This window comes from Aspergillus oryzae, chromosome 5 (genome assembly GCF_000184455.2).
Source record: "Aspergillus oryzae RIB40 DNA, chromosome 5".
Taxonomy (NCBI): Eukaryota; Fungi; Ascomycota; class Eurotiomycetes; order Eurotiales; family Aspergillaceae; genus Aspergillus; species Aspergillus oryzae.
This window is the reverse complement of record NC_036439.1, coordinates 1,613,494-1,630,631: the sequence shown is the minus strand read 5'-3', so window position 1 is coordinate 1,630,631 and position 17,138 is coordinate 1,613,494. Positions and strand designations below refer to the sequence as shown.

Genomic DNA, 17,138 nt, shown 5'->3' with positions numbered 1-17,138 from the left:
GGCAGTATGGTCCAAACTACATGATCGTATTATACTTTAGTAAAGGTATATAGGGAGCGAACGCTCCACCGATATAGAGTAGTCAGGGATCATTTAGCAGTCTCAACATTGGCATAATCATTCTCTAGCCTCATCTAAGTGGTAAGTGGTGGTTTATAAGCCAAACAGACTTAGAGCAAGCCATACAAGAAAGCGCAAATTTTCTACATTTTAGTAGTCAATCGTAACTCAATTGTTCCAGGCAAAATGTTGCGTAGCAAGCCTTGCCTCCATCAATATGATACTACTGCGTAGATGTATCACATATGGGCGTAGTCACGCTGACGCTGAGACCCCATGATTCTCCAAAGATAGTTCATGGATTGAAGGTCGCAAGCGTGCTCATCATGTACCAAGGATGAAAAATTATCATTGCTCAGCTCATACTTGGAGCTAGGTTAACCTTCGTGCCTTTGGTGACACAGTTCGAATTTACGGATACTAGGGTAACGACCACCATACGGCTCATTTTGGTGAGATTATCAATATATCTCTCTTTGTTCTCAATAATTCCTCGATGGTCTAACGGTCATGATTTCCGCTTGTCATCTCTAATGAGAACAAGCGCGGGAGACCTGGGTTCGACTCCCAGTCGGGGAGACATCTTTTTGATTTTGCTATCAAGTTCCGCAAGTGGACCCAGGGATAGCAGTCATATTCCTTACTATTTCTTTTCCCTCTTCTTCATATCATCGTAGAACATGTATCCTCCATTTACACTCGGTTGCCTTCCCCAGAAAAGCAATAGTGTTCGAAAATATCAAGATCCCACCCCAAAAAATACTATCAAGCGGTCTTGGCCGATGAGCTGTACTGATATATAAATATAGGTATCATGTTGCAGAATCCTAACCGGACAACCCTTGAAAACCCTCTTCAACTAATATATATTTTATCCCGTCTTGTAATTGAGTTACATATCCATTACCACTAAGGCCTGCCTTAAATAGAGTTTAGTGTAGCATAGCTACCTTGCATTGTTCTGTAGTACCTTAGGTCCTAAATCAAATCTGTGATCTGATGTACTACTAGACACCATCGCGTACAGAATATTAGAAAAAATTTGACTTTTTTTATAATCACAGTAAGTAGCAATTGCATGGGAACATGCTGGAAACGGAACTATCAGCATTGAAAAAAAGGGTAGAGTCACGCTGGCTTGGAAGCCTACTAACGGCCGACTGTAAATCTACCTGAAGAAACTGCTATGCGCTACAAGTATACGGTGCGCAGGTGCCATCTGAGTAGAGCCTCATGGATGCTGAGTTCCGTTCGTGCTTTCCAAGGCTGCGAACAAGGAGATTGCTCTTCGGCTACAGAAACCCCTTGCCTTTCGCAGTTCAATCGTTTTCTTTTTAACGTTCTGATCAGTATCGTTCTTCTTCTTAGAAAAGGCAAAGAAGTTCGTTTCCGGATTTTTTGGCAAGTGTCTTGACAGAGCAACTTGAGGCATTCATATTCGCTTACACATTGACAGAGTAGGTGTCAGGATCGCTTGTATGGAGACCCTTCGCCGGCTCTCATATTTAACGCACCATCGTTCTTAGTATTCCACGAGGGATAGAGCCTTCCACCGATGTTCTCAGGAGGGAGCTTTGGTTTAGTTCTTATTATGTTGAAGGCCGGAATACATTTCTCAACACCTTTTTCGGACTCGATAAGATCTGGAGCAACGCTCATTTAATAACAGACCTACTGCTTTTCTTGCTCACACAAGTAGCGGGTCTTTCTAGAGACGCATACTCCCTATATTCTAAGCAGAGGGAAGGCGTTTATAGCACATCCAAGCATTGTACACACTGTCCGTCCATCGATAGAGCCCAGTAAACAGGGCGGACAAGTCGCAAGGACACATACAGAAATGGTGACTTTTACTCGTTCACCTCTAAATATTTATAACATTCTCTGATAGGCCTGCAGGCCTAGACTCGGGTAAATTCCAAGCTCTTAGTGCGCGTTTTACGCTTTCTTTATCACTCGAGGAATGATTTAAACTGTGGGTTGTGGCGAGTCATTGGGCTTGTTCTCGTATCCAGATGTCTGAGGGATAAATGCCCTAAGATATTCATGATTAGTAACAGGTACTGTTTCAAGCAACAGCAGTTATTGTTTATGGCGTGGACTACATTTACACAAATAAAGAAAGATCCCGTACTTTACTCCCTAACCTAGGGAAATCATATTCACGACGTCGTTGACGCGATGGCCCCTTTACTATCACATCAAGTCCAAGAACACCCTCTGCTTCCCCTTCTACAGATACAAGATACACTAATTTTCCTATCAGTATGGAAACTATGACCCATATATCCCTACTACGCTTGGTGTCGCTGCTTTGGGACCATGATGATGTCTAAAAAGCCAACCAGTCCATGCTAAACCGGTGGGCACCCTCGGGCCTCTATAACTACTATTAATAAAACCCTGATCCACAGCTGCAGCTTTATACGTAGTTTCTCGACAGACATTTGTGAGGATTTCGCCAAGGCGAGAACCGTGTTTACTCTCATAACGCAACGCCTCATTCTCAAGTGAGTGTTTTCTGGACGATGAATCAGGGACATTTGCGCTGGCAAAAATTTGAAAGGTCCTGTCGAAAGTATGGGTTTGGAATTGCAACTTTTTGAAGGACCCCTTTTCCGAAATGTTATGAGAAGAGCCGTCCCGGTTCAACAATGGCAAAGTATCAGGATTGATGATAAGTATGTACAGTTGTAAACTTGCAAGATATAGCAAACTAATAGGAAATTATTGACATATAAATATAGGAGCAAATAGGTTGATGAACAAGAAAAGGAAGAAAAATAAGGACCACAACGACGACAACAACAATAAGAATAAAAAACAAAGGAAACCGCGAGCAATATTTGCTGTAAAAGTACTACAGGCTTGTCAAGTATTCCAAACGATAGATCTCCTATGCTCTAGCCACCATCCATCATTGAAAGAAGGACTTGGACATTAAGATCACCCTTGCGAGAGAGATATGCCCGGCTCTTGTTTGGCAACTCCTTAGGCTAGGCACGGCGCACACTAAACACTTCCTTTCCCTACCCTGGAACCCTCGATTGAACTCATCATCTCTTTCGCTCCTTATTATCTTCAGACTTACCTTTTGCCCGGCCACGGGCCTCCATCGGGTGCCTGGAACTTGGTGCTCCTTGTGGATTTACTCTCTGAGCAGAACTTTCCATTGTACTTGGTGCTCCTAGTGGATTTGCACTTTGAGCGGCATTCTGCTGATTAGAAGACCCTAAGGCACCTCTACCTCGTGGCTGAGAATCCCGAGGTTTAGGGTTCTCAGACTTTTTCGGGCCGCGTGCCGCTTCTGTTATATGCTTCAGGCGGGGCCCGGGTTTCTCAGCGGTCGCCGTATACTTGTCATGAACCCAATCATCTACTGCTATATAGCTTTGGCTTGGGAACTCACGACCTTGACGGCTCTTCACCATGAGGTACAACATGCACTCACGAACTGAGACAGATGGTGTCGGGCCACCGTGATCGATAGACTGTTCATCGTGTGAAATAGGGGCGAATAAACCAACACCAGTTGCTTCACCTCTCCTGAATCGGTAGCAACCGGAACGAGATCCTGGCGTACGAAAATGGTATATTTATAATTCGTCATAAAACCATATTTCAGTTGGTACTTCCACATGTATCGGGCTATCTGGCCTGTACGTAGAGATCGATCTGTTATCACATGTGTTCCGTCATGAGTGATGGCAAGCACTTACCGTGATGTCCATGTTGGTAAGAACGGCTGTTATTGGCTCGGGATGGGTTGAGCACTGCACGAACTTCTTGCTGGAAATTTTGCCAAGGTTCAAGATGACCAGTAAATGTGACACTGCCCAACCCAGTACCTGAGGAATGATGCCTGGGGTGCGATAAAACCATGGAGAATGAGTCTTGCGTTACATCTTTGCAAGATAGGAGCTTCACCTGCGGTTGCTGAGAGTCTTGTTGAACAACCTTTAAAATGTAGCGCTTGAGCAGGGGCCAATGGTGGAGGGAGGTGTTGGTGAGAAGGCCCTTGTGCGGGAATATATGAGCAGCAGGACCTGATGGTGAAGTGAATCTCCTATAGGTCGAAGCCCCTAAAAGAGAATATTTTTCCTGTCTCCTACTAAGCCAGCCCCCTCTCCGAGGCATAAGATACCGGAATTTATCTCAGCCTTTCGGTATTCCTTGCGTGCATCCATAAGGATCAGTGATTATCTAGACACAACAGTCATGTATGTTCCAAATAAAGGGTGGATAATGGAGAAATCAACTATAGAAAGTATTTTAACCAGACTCAAGGCGCTTAATCTGTTGCTCTTATATACTGTAAGAATCGCAGCCTCTCTGCTTTCCCTCATCGAAAGGTCCCACATCCTAATAAGAGACTATACTTAGTGTTTCTGAAGTTTCTCTAGAGCAAATTCGACATTGGAATTAAAATACATAATTGATATCCTATTCGCAGTAGAGAGATTATCTTCAGCCTCGAGCAATTAGTTAGAATAGATTTCGAGTAGTAAAGCAGGACCCGAAATAGCACAAGGCCGTTTTAGACGGAAGGTTGCTTTGCATGGTAAGCAGAAAAAAAGTCTGATATAGCAGTTAATTCTCGAGACTGCACTGCCACTGACTCATAGTCCAGACTTGTCACAATGAGCGACGCGGAATAAAATTAGTCTACAGGGTGTATTTAGTACTAGTGAATAGTATATGGAGGTAGCAGCAGTTCACCTCGTAGTGTGTCGGACCGCCTTTGCTAGGAAGGGATGAGGTACTAGGCGCCGAGGCTGTAGCCTGGAGACCATCATCCCTACTTCATATTGGGGCATTGCCCCCCCCCCCCCCCCCCCCCCCCCCNTATCTTCACAAGCCCAGCATCACAACGAATAATCCAAATTCGCCAGCACTTCCTACTTCAAATATGCATTCTAGTCCAGACGATGAGCTCTTTGATCCTCCCCGGGAGATCCCCGACGCTGAAATCTATAACTTTATTCCTAGAGATCATGTTTTCTATTTCAAAAATACCCAGACTTCATGGCGAATGGGGGTAATACAAGCTGAGAAATTTCGGATATATGAATATGAAAGATTTGGACATACCAAGGATGTGTCTTCAGTATGTGTGACTACCCAGGTCGAAGGCCCATCTCCGGGTATAAAAGCCGTCATGAAGATCAAAGCCCAGTATGCGCTCCCCTTGAGTTTTGAGCGACCACAATAGCCGCAGCAATATTTTTACCATCTATCTTTATCCATATTCTAATAATGTTCAGGATGGCGCCTTGGACAGGGGACACATCCTGTGCTGATTATCTCCCGATCACCCAAGAAATCTTTCGAGAGCTATCTGTTTTGGAAAAGCTTACTGAGGGTGGTTGTAGCAGCACACCCCGCTTTATTGACTTCCTTGCTTTTGAACAGGATGATGATGATCCTGTCCCTGATGGATACTTTGTGGTGTTTCTCTTGGAGAAACTCCCTGGGGTAAACCTTGAACGGATATTCTCTGAATTCTCCCTTGAGAAGCGAAATCGAGTGCGGATAGCCTTTGCTAAAGCTTTTCGGTAGGTTCTCTCTGTCGCCACAGACTCCCTCGAGGAGCTTCAGCTAAAGACAGTGTATAGAGAGTTCTACAGCTTCAGGCTTTTCCACCATGACCCTGCTCGACGCAATATTATATGGGATGAAGGCATGGAGCAATGGTATGTCTGGTCTAGTACAGCTAGGGTATCTCAATTAACAACCATGCTTAGCTTCATAGTGGATCTGGAAGACGTTGAGGAGAGGGATCATCCAGTCTTCAGCACTCCCCGCTTTGACCCTTGGAGAGATTTTAGATATTGGGAGCTCTGCTCAGCAGAATTGGATCCAGATGAAGCTAATTATGATCCAATGATGCCTGGGCCACATGAAGAAATTGAGGATACTGATGAGGCGCTTTATGCTCTAGCGGCTCGCACGAAACATATATCAAAGCCGGATGGCAATGTAGCGACCAAGGTAAAATGAGGCATCTTTGTGTCTTCCTTTGGTTGACCCTGGGGTTATCTAATTGGAAGTTCGTCATAGTGAGCTTGGGCAATCTCATTATCTCATGTTAAGCCCAAGGAAGGCATGATTTCTTGTTTCCTAACATCTTATACATGTCTCAATATAGTTACATATGTCTTACATTTTGGAGTCTGACTGCCCAGGAGCAGCGGTCAAGTATGCATAAGTGCCTGTAGGGGAAAGGCCCATCCTAGAGCCCTCTATATTCAGCGTATACGCATGTGTGGGGTGCTGGGAGGCTCAGTCCGCGTCAACAAAATTGAATGAAATGGCTCGCCGGTAGCTCCTGTCAAAGCCATATCCTGGCCCCCATTTCCTTTCCGTACTCGAGGAATCCTGCACCAAGCACGAGCACCGGATCGGGAGAATATCGCCGCTTGCAACGTTGCTTTTTATCCCGGGTTACGACGTTACATACGCTGTAAAGGCAGCCAGACTCCCAAAGTAGTAGCTCAGGAGAAGATTGCAACAGGGGGTTACCTTCGGTGCAAAGTACGGCATGGCGTACACGGTGTAACTATGTAGTTAAGTAATATGTACATTCTTGAGTGTCTAAAAATATGCGATCTAGACCTGGATGACTAAGATCGGTAACGGTATTGGTAAATTACCGTACAGGCTCGTGATGCGGGTAATGGCGTCACTCGTGTGGTGTGACTCCAACAAGTTGCTTTTTGTCATTCTTTCATCCCACAGTCCACCATCAAGGCTGTTAGTTGAACGGACGCTCCTGGAGAGAGCGATAGGCGATTCCTGCAGTTATGGAGACTGCACCGCTTACCTTGGTATGTCATCGACCAAAACTGGGGCCTTTTTGCGTTGTATACCCAGCCTGACAGAATCTCCCCGCGCAAGGCTCATACCCATGCACGAAATGCAGTTCTTGAGACCCGCAAGTCAAACCCAGTTGCCGCGAGCGAGGAACATGATCTGGCCGCGGGCGAGTTTGCTGCGGCGGCCCAGAAAAGCTCAGATCGTGAAGTATGCTTTTCCGCTATTCCTGCAGGGTTGATAGACGCTCACATGTGTAAATCACAGGCCCTGAGGACGCTACAGCTTCTCGAGCAACACCATAAGAAGCTCGCCCAAATTTTGCGCTTCCAGCATGAGAATCCGCCCGCCGCTGCCCCGGGTACACAACAAGTGACAGTAGAATCAGGAGGAGGGAAGACGGATACACAGCAACACCCACCAAAGCTATTAGGACACGCTCGCCTACCGGCAAGGGAGACTTCATCAATCGCTAGCAATTTGGCATCAGCTCGAGGCATACCGTCGCAGCCACGCCGAGGTTCCCCGGTGTCACCTACAGTTTCCTCGCAGCAGGCAGGGGCGAAGATGACAGAGGGACCGGCAAAGATCAGGACCAGTGAGGCTAGATTACGAGAACGACAGGCCTATGCAACTAAGGAACGCTCCAATCGGACGCCATCTAAGCAGTCATGGAATCCACCTGCAGCCAGCCCTACCGATATTACCTCGCAACAATTTGTGCCTCCAGACGCCGAGTCGTCCCATCCTAAGGACAGACAAGCCACATCCGAGGAGCCATTTCAACGGTTCTATTCTACTTTTGAAGGACTTATCTCCAAACTATCTGCACCGTTAGCTTTCGCAGGCCTCCCTTTGGGTTCAGACGTGTCGGAAAAAGCTGATTCTGCCCGCAAAACATCAGCAGATACGAAAGTGGACCGTCAACCTGCAGTTTCCGATCGACAGAGTCAACCAGGGGACACAGATATCAGCAGAATATTTTCGCGCGCTGCCCTACGAGCTGTCCGAGATTCGACGGGCGGGGGGACAGGAAGCACAGCTGAATCGTTTTACGTCGTGCCCACAACGGGTGGAACTGTTTCCTATGCTGGGATCTTGAGCAGGGCCGAGAAGGAAGCCCGAAGAAGTAGCTTCGAAGAGGGCGATGAGGACTTCGTGGACGCTCGTGAGACGCCGCCATCACCCGAAATGCGTCAGAGCATGACGGGGAGCAAGGGCAGGGGCAGTCGCGGCAAAGACAAACTCACCAGCATCCAGAGCCCTAAGACTCTAGAGGAATTACAGATGGAAAACCAAGCTCTGAAACATCTGACTGATACTTTGTCCAAACGTTTGCACATGTGGGAGGTTAACGCGCAGTCATCTTCGATGGCCTTGCAGCAATCCCTGAGAGCAATGCATCATCAGAATGTCCCATCTCCAGAGCACTTCCCGCAGTCTACTCCTGCTGTCGCTTCACCTATCGCTCCTCTCCCAACGCCAGCCTCCGCAGATCAAGAGCAACGCATCAGAGAGCTCGAGGAACTGATCCAGCAGAGCGAGAAAGAGCTTGACAAGGTTGGTCGTGAGAACGACAAACTACGAAATGTCGTGGGAAGATACAGAGATCGGTGGGAGAAGCTGAAGGAGGGTGCGAAAACTCGGCGAGAGGGTAGGTCAACTGCAGACAGGAATAGCTATGCAGAGCCTAGCACACCGGTTCGGACTGGCAGTACCAGCACACAGAAGGCCAGTGAGACCACGCAAGTGCAAGCCGAGGGAGCAGCTGAAAACGATACCAACTCAAGTAATGAACCTGAAGTCAAAAACGACTCTTCTAGCTGAGTCCTAGTTTTCATCCCTCATACCATCGAGTCCAAAGGACATGGTGAGTTTGCAAGCTTTAAGGTCCCGCACGGAGCATAGACGATTACCTTTCGTCGAGAGATGTAAGATACTTCACATCACACATATCTCTTCTCTTCTTTATGGCCGTTTTGCGTTCATGAACTGTTTTTCGGGTTTATTATGAAGGAATTGCATAATTGTCGATTACTGCAAATCGGGGGAGGAAGAAGGCACGCAACTACGCATCAGCCTATGAATCACGGTAATTTACGAGTCATGTCCACAAAAAGTGCTATATTAATCATAGCCGAGCAAATCAATGTATAATTCAAAAGTTCTGAATCAGAATCCACCGCTTACCCCAAGGCTAACTCCTCAATCACTGCACATAGAAAGTAGCATTGCCCCGAATATCCTCCGAGCTACTTCCCACCAGCACACCAAAAGCCCCAGGCTCAACAACATACTTCATGCGCACATTCCACAGCCCCAAATCCTGCACCTTCAACGGAATCTCCACCGTCTTGGTCTGCCCAGCAGGAATAACAACCTTCTTGAACCCCTTGAGCAACCGATTCGGCACCACAACCGACGCAACCTCATCAACAACATACACCTGCACAACCTCCGTGCCCTCCCTCGTGGCATCCGTATTCTTCACATCAACACTAACAGTAACCGTATCCGCCTCCGTCACATTCGTCTTATCAAGCTTCACAGCCCCATACTCGAAGCTCGAATAACTCTTCCCATACCCGAAGGGATACCACGCCTTGGGATTGCCAAGCGCATACTGGTGACCGAACTCCAGCGTGCCATTCGAATAAATATACCCAGCATCACCGATCTCGCGCGCCGAGTTCAGATAATCGTAGTAGATGGGCAGATCGCCAACGGAGTGCGGGAAGCTGACGGAGAGTTTTCCGGAGGGGTTATAGTCGCCGAAGAGGACGTCGGCGAGGGCATTTCCGCCTTGCTCGGAGGGGTAGAATTGCTGGACGAGTGCGGCGGTGTTGTTCGAGAGCCAGGGTTCTGTGATGGGCTTGCCGCTGGAGAGGACGACCACGGTGGGAACGCCTGTGTCGATGATTGCTTTGATGAGGGGGGCTTGGGCGCCGACGAGGCTGAGGCTGTTTACGTCGACGTGTTCGCCGGTTCTAGGGTCCTTTGTTAGTTTTCTATCCAAGTTGTTTTGGGGTGGAGGGAAGGGGGTGGTTTACGTTGCGTTGAGACCGGCCCAGAGCTCCTTCTGGTCGCGAGACCAGGTACCCACGACTACGACTGCTACGTCGGACTTCTTGGCTGCTTCGACTGCCTCGGCGAAGCCGGATTGGTCGTTGCTCCAGCGTTCGCAGCCCTGGGCGTAGTTGATCGTTGCCTTGTCGCCGACGGCGGCTTTGATGCCGTCCAAGGGGGTCACGCCGCGGTACTGGCTTTCGTAGACGACGTAGTCTCCATACTGTGTGTGTGTTAGTTAGCATTGCCCCTGCTGTCTCATGCATGTGCTATTCATCTCCGATGAACCGCAAGAAGACTAGAAAAACTCACATTCATAAACCCATGCGCCATAGGCCCGATAACAGCGATGCTACCACTCTTCTTCAACGGAAGCGCATTATCATGATTCTCCAGCAGAACAATCGACTCCCGATCCAGCTCACGGGCAAGATCAACAGCCTCCTGAGTATGGATGAGCTTGTTCCACTCAGACGCCGGAGCAGCATTGTAGGGGTTCTCGAAGAGGCCCATTTCGAACTTCGCACGGAGCACACGGGATACCGCCGTGTTGACGATTTCAATATCGAGCTTGCCGGCATTGACCAGGTCGATGATCGTTTCGAAGTTGCTAATCTTGTGTTAGACGATTATCAACTGACTGGGAGGGTGACACTTACTATGAGCCACCGCCCATTTCGACGTCGTTTCCGGCTGGGAGGATGGCAAGTGTAACGGCTTCCTTGTCGATGGGGTCCGCGCGGCAGAGTTTGAAGGCTGTGCAGACTCTGTCGCTGGCGCCGGCGTCACTGGTTACCCAGTATTTGTAGCCCCATTCTTCGCGGAGGATTTCGGTGAGGGTGTGGTAGTCGGCTACGGCGGGGATACCGTCGTATCTGTTTTTGGTTAATACTGATTAAATAAAGACAATATGTAAGGCACAATGTATACTTACGAGTGGTACGCACTCATGATACTCCACGCTCCGGCATCCATAATGGCGCGCTTGAATGATGGCAACCAACTGTATCGACTTGGTTAGTCATTGCTGGGTAGAACTCTAGTTGACTAGAACAAAGTACATACGTCGTGCGCAGATATCTCTCTCCTCCGTGGACAGGTGCAGTGTTGAGACCTTGTTCGGGTTGGGAGAATCCCACAAAGTGCTTGACGTTGGCGGAGATATTGTGGCTTTGGATGCCCTTGGTATAGTGGTATCCAATTTCTCCTGCAAGGAACGGGTCTTCACCGTACGTCTCTTCGACCTGTACATGACTTTTAGGTCTGTTCTATTGAGGAAATGAAGTATAAGGCTTACTCTTCCAAATCGCAATTCACGGGCGAGATCAACCACTGGTCCCATTACGTGGTTAACCCCAAGGGCTGAGGCCTCCTGACCGATGAGGCGTGCCATTTTCTCGATAAGCTGGAGTTGTGTTTATTAGCTTTGTGTTCTGGTGGGCCTTGTCTGACAGGTCTCAGGAAGGATGGGCTCACCTCCGGGTTGAACGAGCATGCGAACCCGATGGGAGAGTTATAGATCGTTGCATTACCGATGAGGAATCCGTGAAGAGCTATCAAAGCAAAGATTATCAGCGCAGAGTTCAGCGAATCGAACATGACTAGAACATACATTCTGTCTGAACAATGGCGGGAATCCCGAGAGTCGTGTTTTGGAGAATATAGTCCTGAGCTTTCTTGACATTGTCTGCGATGTAATCCCAAGGCACCGGATATCCGACTGAAAGCCATAGCTAGTTAGCTACTGTGATAACAATCCTGTAAGGTTAGTTGCCTACCGTAGAACATTCCACCCCTCATTTTCGTACTCCATTCCAAACCCGTGAGGTTGAATTCTCCAGTAGTCTCATTCATCCAATTGGTGATGTCGCCTGCGATGATCAATCAGTACCTCCTGTTGGTAAAAACGAGACAATTCCAATCGCACCCTGAATCAATTGAGACATCTTCTCCTCGAGCGTCATACGACCCAGCAGATCAGTGACGCGCTCCTCCACTGGAACACTGGGGTCCTTGTAGCGAGGCTTCTCATCTTGACCAAGAGCCAGACCCGACAAGAGGCCCAGGAGCAGAACCCCCTTCGTAAAGACACCGGAAACCATTTCTCTGGATTCAGCAGAGCTTCCTTAGGTAAATGTCTCGGCCTCCACGCAGAAACGGAAGAATCGCAAAGATCCTCCGAGGGGAAATGCGACGACTTTAAATCTCAGGTCATTTTCTCAGGATGGATTAGCCCGCCGGAGAAAATGAAATGAGCTCATGGAAAAAAAAGTATTAAACCCCACACCAGCAAAGCAGTAAGCCAAGGCTAGCTCTCCACGGAAGTCGGCGCCTTCAATTTAGGAACTGGCACCGGTTGGGAATCCATGCGTCGTATAGCTCTCATGATGTCAGGCGCCGATGATTCTCCGGAGGAGGATAGCAAGGCAGCACAGGCATCTCAGTGGATCAAATAGATTGAATCGAACAAATGAAGGATCGAGAAGGGGAGATTGCGATACAGGCGACAGGTTTTCGGTTAATCACCATGCAGACCGACAGCAACTATCATAATAGTCCGGCTAAAGCTCACGGCTGAAATGCGAGGAAGGGAATTTAATAAATGGTCCACGAATCGCCTGAGGAAGCTTGTCCCCGCAATTTAATTAATGCTTGCGTTGGGGAGTCTTGGCTGCAGATTCCCTTGACCACGGCTTTGACGGCTAAAAGTCCATGCACGATCCCCGTTGGAATGGACTTTCGAAGAATTCTTTCCTGGAACCAGAATCTTGTGATAGTCCGCTACCCCTGGAAGTCTGAGGTTTATGCTTTAGAGGTTTGTCAATCAGGGTCCTAGGCTAGATATCCGTGGGTATATGAATTGATTGTGGTCCACTTTTACTCGGGATGCTTGATGCTTGTCCGTATCCACTTCTCCATTGAATGTGAACGGACACTAAATCCACTAGATCCGGTCTCAAATAGCAAAAGGTGGATAATTGCACCATAGTCATGATCCTCGATTTCATTACCATCGTCTACCGAAGATAGCTATTCTAACGCCGTCATGCCTTTTCCCTTCGCCAGATCTTCATCGGCATCTCGCCCATGATCAGGTTAAACGCCTCGAACCGACCGAGCTTCCAATTGGCCGGCACCGCAAAGTCATACCGATGCACCAGTGTCGCAAGTACAACAGTCTGCTCAAGATACGTGATATTCCGACCGAGACACCCCCGGGCCCCCGTCGAGAACGGGACAAAGTACGGCTCCATGCGCTTCCGGTTGTCCAAATCCATCCATCGGTCCGGATTATATTCCTCGGGAACAGGGAAAATTTCAGGATCCCGATGAGCCGAATAACTTGTCATCGACACGCTGGTATCACCCGGGATCCATTCGTTCAATATCTGAGCTCCTTCCGGCGGTGTCCGTCGGGGTAGTCCAGCTGATGTAGGGGGGATCAGGCGCAATGCTTCATCTAAGCAAGCGCGCAGGAACGGAAGGTTCTTCACCTTATCGTATGGTGCGACCACTTCGTCTGCATCTAGGGTGCTGTCCACTTCTTCCCGCAATCTTTGCAGGTACTTCGGGTGTCTGATCAATATATCCAAGACTTGGGTTAGGGCAATTGCTGTGGTATCGGCTCCGGCGTTGATGATAGCTCCTACTTCGGCGACGATCTCACCCCATTCGAGGTTGTTAGGGTGTCCTGCCTTATCTTCCATGAGTGAGGAGAAGAAATCATCTAGTTTCTCCCCGCTCTGGTACCGTTGTAGCCGTGTAACTGCTTGGTGGTAGATCACGTCGCCCCATGGCTCTCCATCTTTCCACATCTGGCGGTACTTGGGAACCAGCTTTGATAACCTAGAAAGCCAGTGGAAGTACTTATAATCCCAAACAAAAAGCGACTGCGCGTGTGCGGTACTATCTTGGGATTTGCGATATCGAGCCGGGTATGTTGTCCCATCCTTTCTTTGTGCGGTAACCTCATCGGATCCCTTCTCTAGCAGTCCTAGTGTGGACGAAAGGGCAATGAGATTGATGGCCTCAATCGTGAACAAATTGATCCACTTATTGTAGTCCAGCGTGACATCTGCCGCTTGCGGCTCTGTCTGACCAGGAAGCAACGGGAGTGTACAGTGCGCATCCAACGCTTTGACAAGGCGGCCGGTTACGTTGGCCACTTTGTGTTCCCATCTCTCCGAGTTCTTGATGGCGAAAGCAGAAGACATGCGCTTTCGCTTCGCAGCATGGTCCGCTTTGTCGATCACGTCGAACAGGTGTGTATGAGAGCCCCATGTCATAGCATATTTGATGTCTTTAATGCACGGGGTGTTGTGCCCGTATATGTCCTTCACTGCACCGATACGGCCGAAGGAAAGATTGTTGGGTCCAATGCGCAATATTGGTGCATTTTTGTGAGCTTCGTATAGGTCTTTGGAACGATATCCACACGAGCTTAGGTAACAGTAAGGAAGGTCGGTGATACCCGCGAGGGGTGCGAAGTTTGGATATTTGCGAAACCCCTTGGGATCGTAGAAGTAGTGTATGATAGGAAGAATGACCACGTACCCTACCCCAAGGGCAAGAGCACCAGCGGCAGCCAAAACATAGATTCCAGGCATGTTTGGGATGATTCTTGGGATCTTGCGATGCTGAATGGTTGAGGATCAGTTCACAAGTCCCGTCGAACTTCCTCAATCTATATATGTTTGAATCGGGATATGAATATCATTTCCCGACCTTGACCTCATCTTGGACAAATAGGGCTACGGAGAGCAGAGTCAAAGCTTCCCAAAAAGGCTCTCAAGGGTCTCGCCGTTAGCTCTTGACTCAAACTTGCCAGATAGACTCAACCCCGATGTTGATCTCATGCAGATGAAGCGATTGAACTTGGAAGCCCTAACCATCCCAATGGGGAAATACTTCCTTTTCAAGAGCAGCGAGGTTGACCTTGTCGGCCTCTGATTCGCCCAATGGTCCACACGATTACCACAAAAGGATTTGGCCGGAAACCAAGCGGGGAAATTTTACCCCAAGTTTCCCCACAGTTTTCCCCCACAACTCATGTTCAACTACCATCTCGATGACCATGTGGTTATCTCCAGCCCTCGACCAGACATAGGAAATGAGCAGTCCTGGAAAGCACAGGCCGGCTGCGTGTAGGAGATGCAAAGGTCAGTACTACCATCCGGAAAGGGTAGAATTCCACGCACTAACGTCAGAGCATCCAGATCGGCATTTGCGATGTGAGCCCTCCAGGGAGGGCCCTTGTGCGAACAGGTCATCCTTTGGTACTGACTGCTACCAATAGGCGACGGAGGCAGCCCCTGCAAAAGCTGCAGACAGGCCAGCTCAAAATGTGACCGTAGTGCCAAGAACTTCAAATTTCGACATGAGCCAATACCGAAACGGAGGTTTCATTTCTCTTCTGACCAGAAATGGGTTGGCCTGCCTCGGAAAGGTAATCCATCCCGCTCATTGCAGTTATTTGGGACACTCGTACACCAACTGTTCGCGTTTCTGACTATAGAAAGGTCGACTTCATTATGTCCATGTGAACCCGGATGGTCGTCAAGAGAGCGACGGCGACGCTGACGACGATGATGACGTCGAAGAGAGCTTGCCTGATGCCACAGGCTCTAATAATTCTCCATCCCCCAGCTCCATGATATGGCGAAAGGGCCAGAAACCACATTCACTGCCAGCATCTACCTCGACGAACACTAGCCATAACCACCAGGGAGAAAGGCTAGGCCAGAGTCATCGAGACTCGAGGCACTATAGCATTTCCAGTTTCAATGCAGTCGCTGACTCCAACGAAACGTCTCCACAGTCGGCATCTTACTATGCCCAGACTTCAGCATATGAATGCTTGTCTCAACCTACCGACCAACCCTCGAATGCTTTCCCAGCAGAGCGCGATCATTACCGCCTGGGGCCCTTGAAAGGCGTTCCCGAAACCTTCTCGGATGCCTCCTATACCAGTGATCTACAGGAAGCATGCTTGATACGCTACTTCGTGGAGAAGCTTGCACATTGGGTACCCTTCTCCCCTCCACTCCCATCGCACAATCAAAGCAATGCATGACCATCCCAAGCAAACGAGCGAACACAGCTAACCGCCCACAGTTCGACTCCACAGACCGAGACCGACACTTCGCGCTCACAGTCCCCGGCCGAGCAATGTTCTGCCCAGTACTTCGATACGCTCTTTATACCGCATCAGCCGGCCACATGCGCCAGGCCCTAAAATGCCGCAACAACATCAACGGCACGGTCATCTTCGACGGGATCCCGCTGCCCAGACTCAGCGAAGACTCGGCAATCCGCTACCACAACATCTGCATCTCATACCTAATCGAGATCTCCAAAGACCCAAACGAAGACTACAACGAAGACGTACTAACAGCAGCGACCATCCTCCGCTTCTACGAGCAAATAGACGGTACTCCCCGCCCATAAACCCCAACCATCCTCCCCAACATATCCCTCTCCACAGCCCCAAACTAACCAAGACCAGCCCCCTCAATCGGCACAGACACAGAAGCCTACCTCAAAGCCGTCCAATTCATAGTACACACCCAAAACAACGACTCCTTCTACGCCGCCCAAACAATCCACGGCCCAACGCACGACACCAACATCCACTCCTCGCCCGCAATCTCCCTCCGCCACTCCGCCTGCCTCATCGCCCTCCGGCAAGAAATCTGGAGCGCATTCCTGCACCAACGACCCGTCCGGCTCCCCATCTCCCCAAAGAACGACTACAACGCCTTCCCCACAACCTGCGACTTCATCTGGGCCAACCGCATCCTGGTCTGGTGCGCCGACCTCCTAAACTTCACCTTCGACAGCCACACAAACACCAGATACCCGACGCAAGCATCCCGGCTCGAAAAATGGAAGAGTCTCAAGGCCTTCGAAACACACTGGAATAACCATAAACCTCTTTCGTATAAACCGATTTACCATGTACCACCGGAACCGGAGAAGGGGTCTTATTTCCCGACTATCTGGCTTATGAACGATAGCCAGGTTGTAGCAGAGCAGCACATGGAACTGGCCCGGATTCTACTCGCCGTGTCGAATCCGGGGATGCAGCGGTTGGGGGCCGGGGCCGGGGCGCTGAACCGTGGGCTGGAGGCCGAGTTAAGGGCTATTACGAGGAGGGTCATTGGGTTAGGGTTGGGGAATCGGGCGGGGCCGCCGGCGTT

At 49.2% G+C, this 17,138-nt stretch overlaps 5 protein-coding genes and 1 non-coding gene across 6 annotated transcripts; 4 read left to right on the top strand and 2 right to left on the bottom strand.

Annotated features, from left to right (window-relative positions):
- The first annotated feature begins 550 nt into the window (after positions 1-550).
- On the top strand, positions 551-639 carry AO090701t00003. The gene has a single exon. It is a non-coding gene; the product is annotated as a tRNA-Asp (tRNA).
- Positions 640-5,218: 4,579 nt separating this feature from the next.
- AO090701000271 (uncharacterized protein) lies at positions 5,219-5,619 on the top strand (the record flags this gene model as incomplete). Its single annotated transcript, XM_001823085.3, has 2 exons — positions 5,219-5,235; positions 5,325-5,619. The coding sequence occupies 2 exons, from the start codon at positions 5,219-5,221 to the stop codon at positions 5,617-5,619; spliced, it is 312 nt and encodes a 103-aa protein (XP_001823137.3).
- Positions 5,620-6,863: 1,244 nt separating this feature from the next.
- AO090701000273 (uncharacterized protein) lies at positions 6,864-8,700 on the top strand (the record flags this gene model as incomplete). Its single annotated transcript, XM_001823086.1, has 3 exons — positions 6,864-6,887; positions 6,958-7,083; positions 7,141-8,700. The coding sequence occupies 3 exons, from the start codon at positions 6,864-6,866 to the stop codon at positions 8,698-8,700; spliced, it is 1,710 nt and encodes a 569-aa protein (XP_001823138.1).
- Positions 8,701-9,082: 382 nt separating this feature from the next.
- On the bottom strand, positions 9,083-12,041 carry AO090701000274 (putative beta-glucosidase; the record flags this gene model as incomplete). The annotated part of the gene is made up of 11 exons (XM_001823087.3): positions 9,083-9,860; positions 9,924-10,162; positions 10,252-10,549; positions 10,599-10,814; positions 10,874-10,942; positions 11,005-11,183; positions 11,237-11,344; positions 11,416-11,492; positions 11,552-11,659; positions 11,718-11,810; positions 11,867-12,041. The coding sequence occupies 11 exons, from the start codon at positions 12,039-12,041 to the stop codon at positions 9,083-9,085; spliced, it is 2,340 nt and encodes a 779-aa protein (XP_001823139.1).
- A 942-nt stretch (positions 12,042-12,983) lies between these two features.
- AO090701000275 (cytochrome P450) lies at positions 12,984-14,546 on the bottom strand (the record flags this gene model as incomplete). The annotated part of the gene is made up of 1 exon (XM_001823088.1): positions 12,984-14,546. One exon carries the CDS (start codon positions 14,544-14,546, stop codon positions 12,984-12,986), a length of 1,563 nt encoding a protein of 520 aa, XP_001823140.1.
- Positions 14,547-15,316: 770 nt separating this feature from the next.
- On the top strand, positions 15,317-16,948 carry AO090701000276 (uncharacterized protein; the record flags this gene model as incomplete). Its single annotated transcript, XM_023237392.1, is given in 7 exon segments — positions 15,317-15,385; positions 15,455-15,964; positions 16,040-16,109; positions 16,151-16,369; positions 16,445-16,485; positions 16,499-16,745; positions 16,794-16,948. The coding sequence occupies 7 exon segments, from the start codon at positions 15,317-15,319 to the stop codon at positions 16,946-16,948; spliced, it is 1,311 nt and encodes a 436-aa protein (XP_023092066.1).
- Between the last annotated feature and the right edge of the window lie 190 nt (positions 16,949-17,138).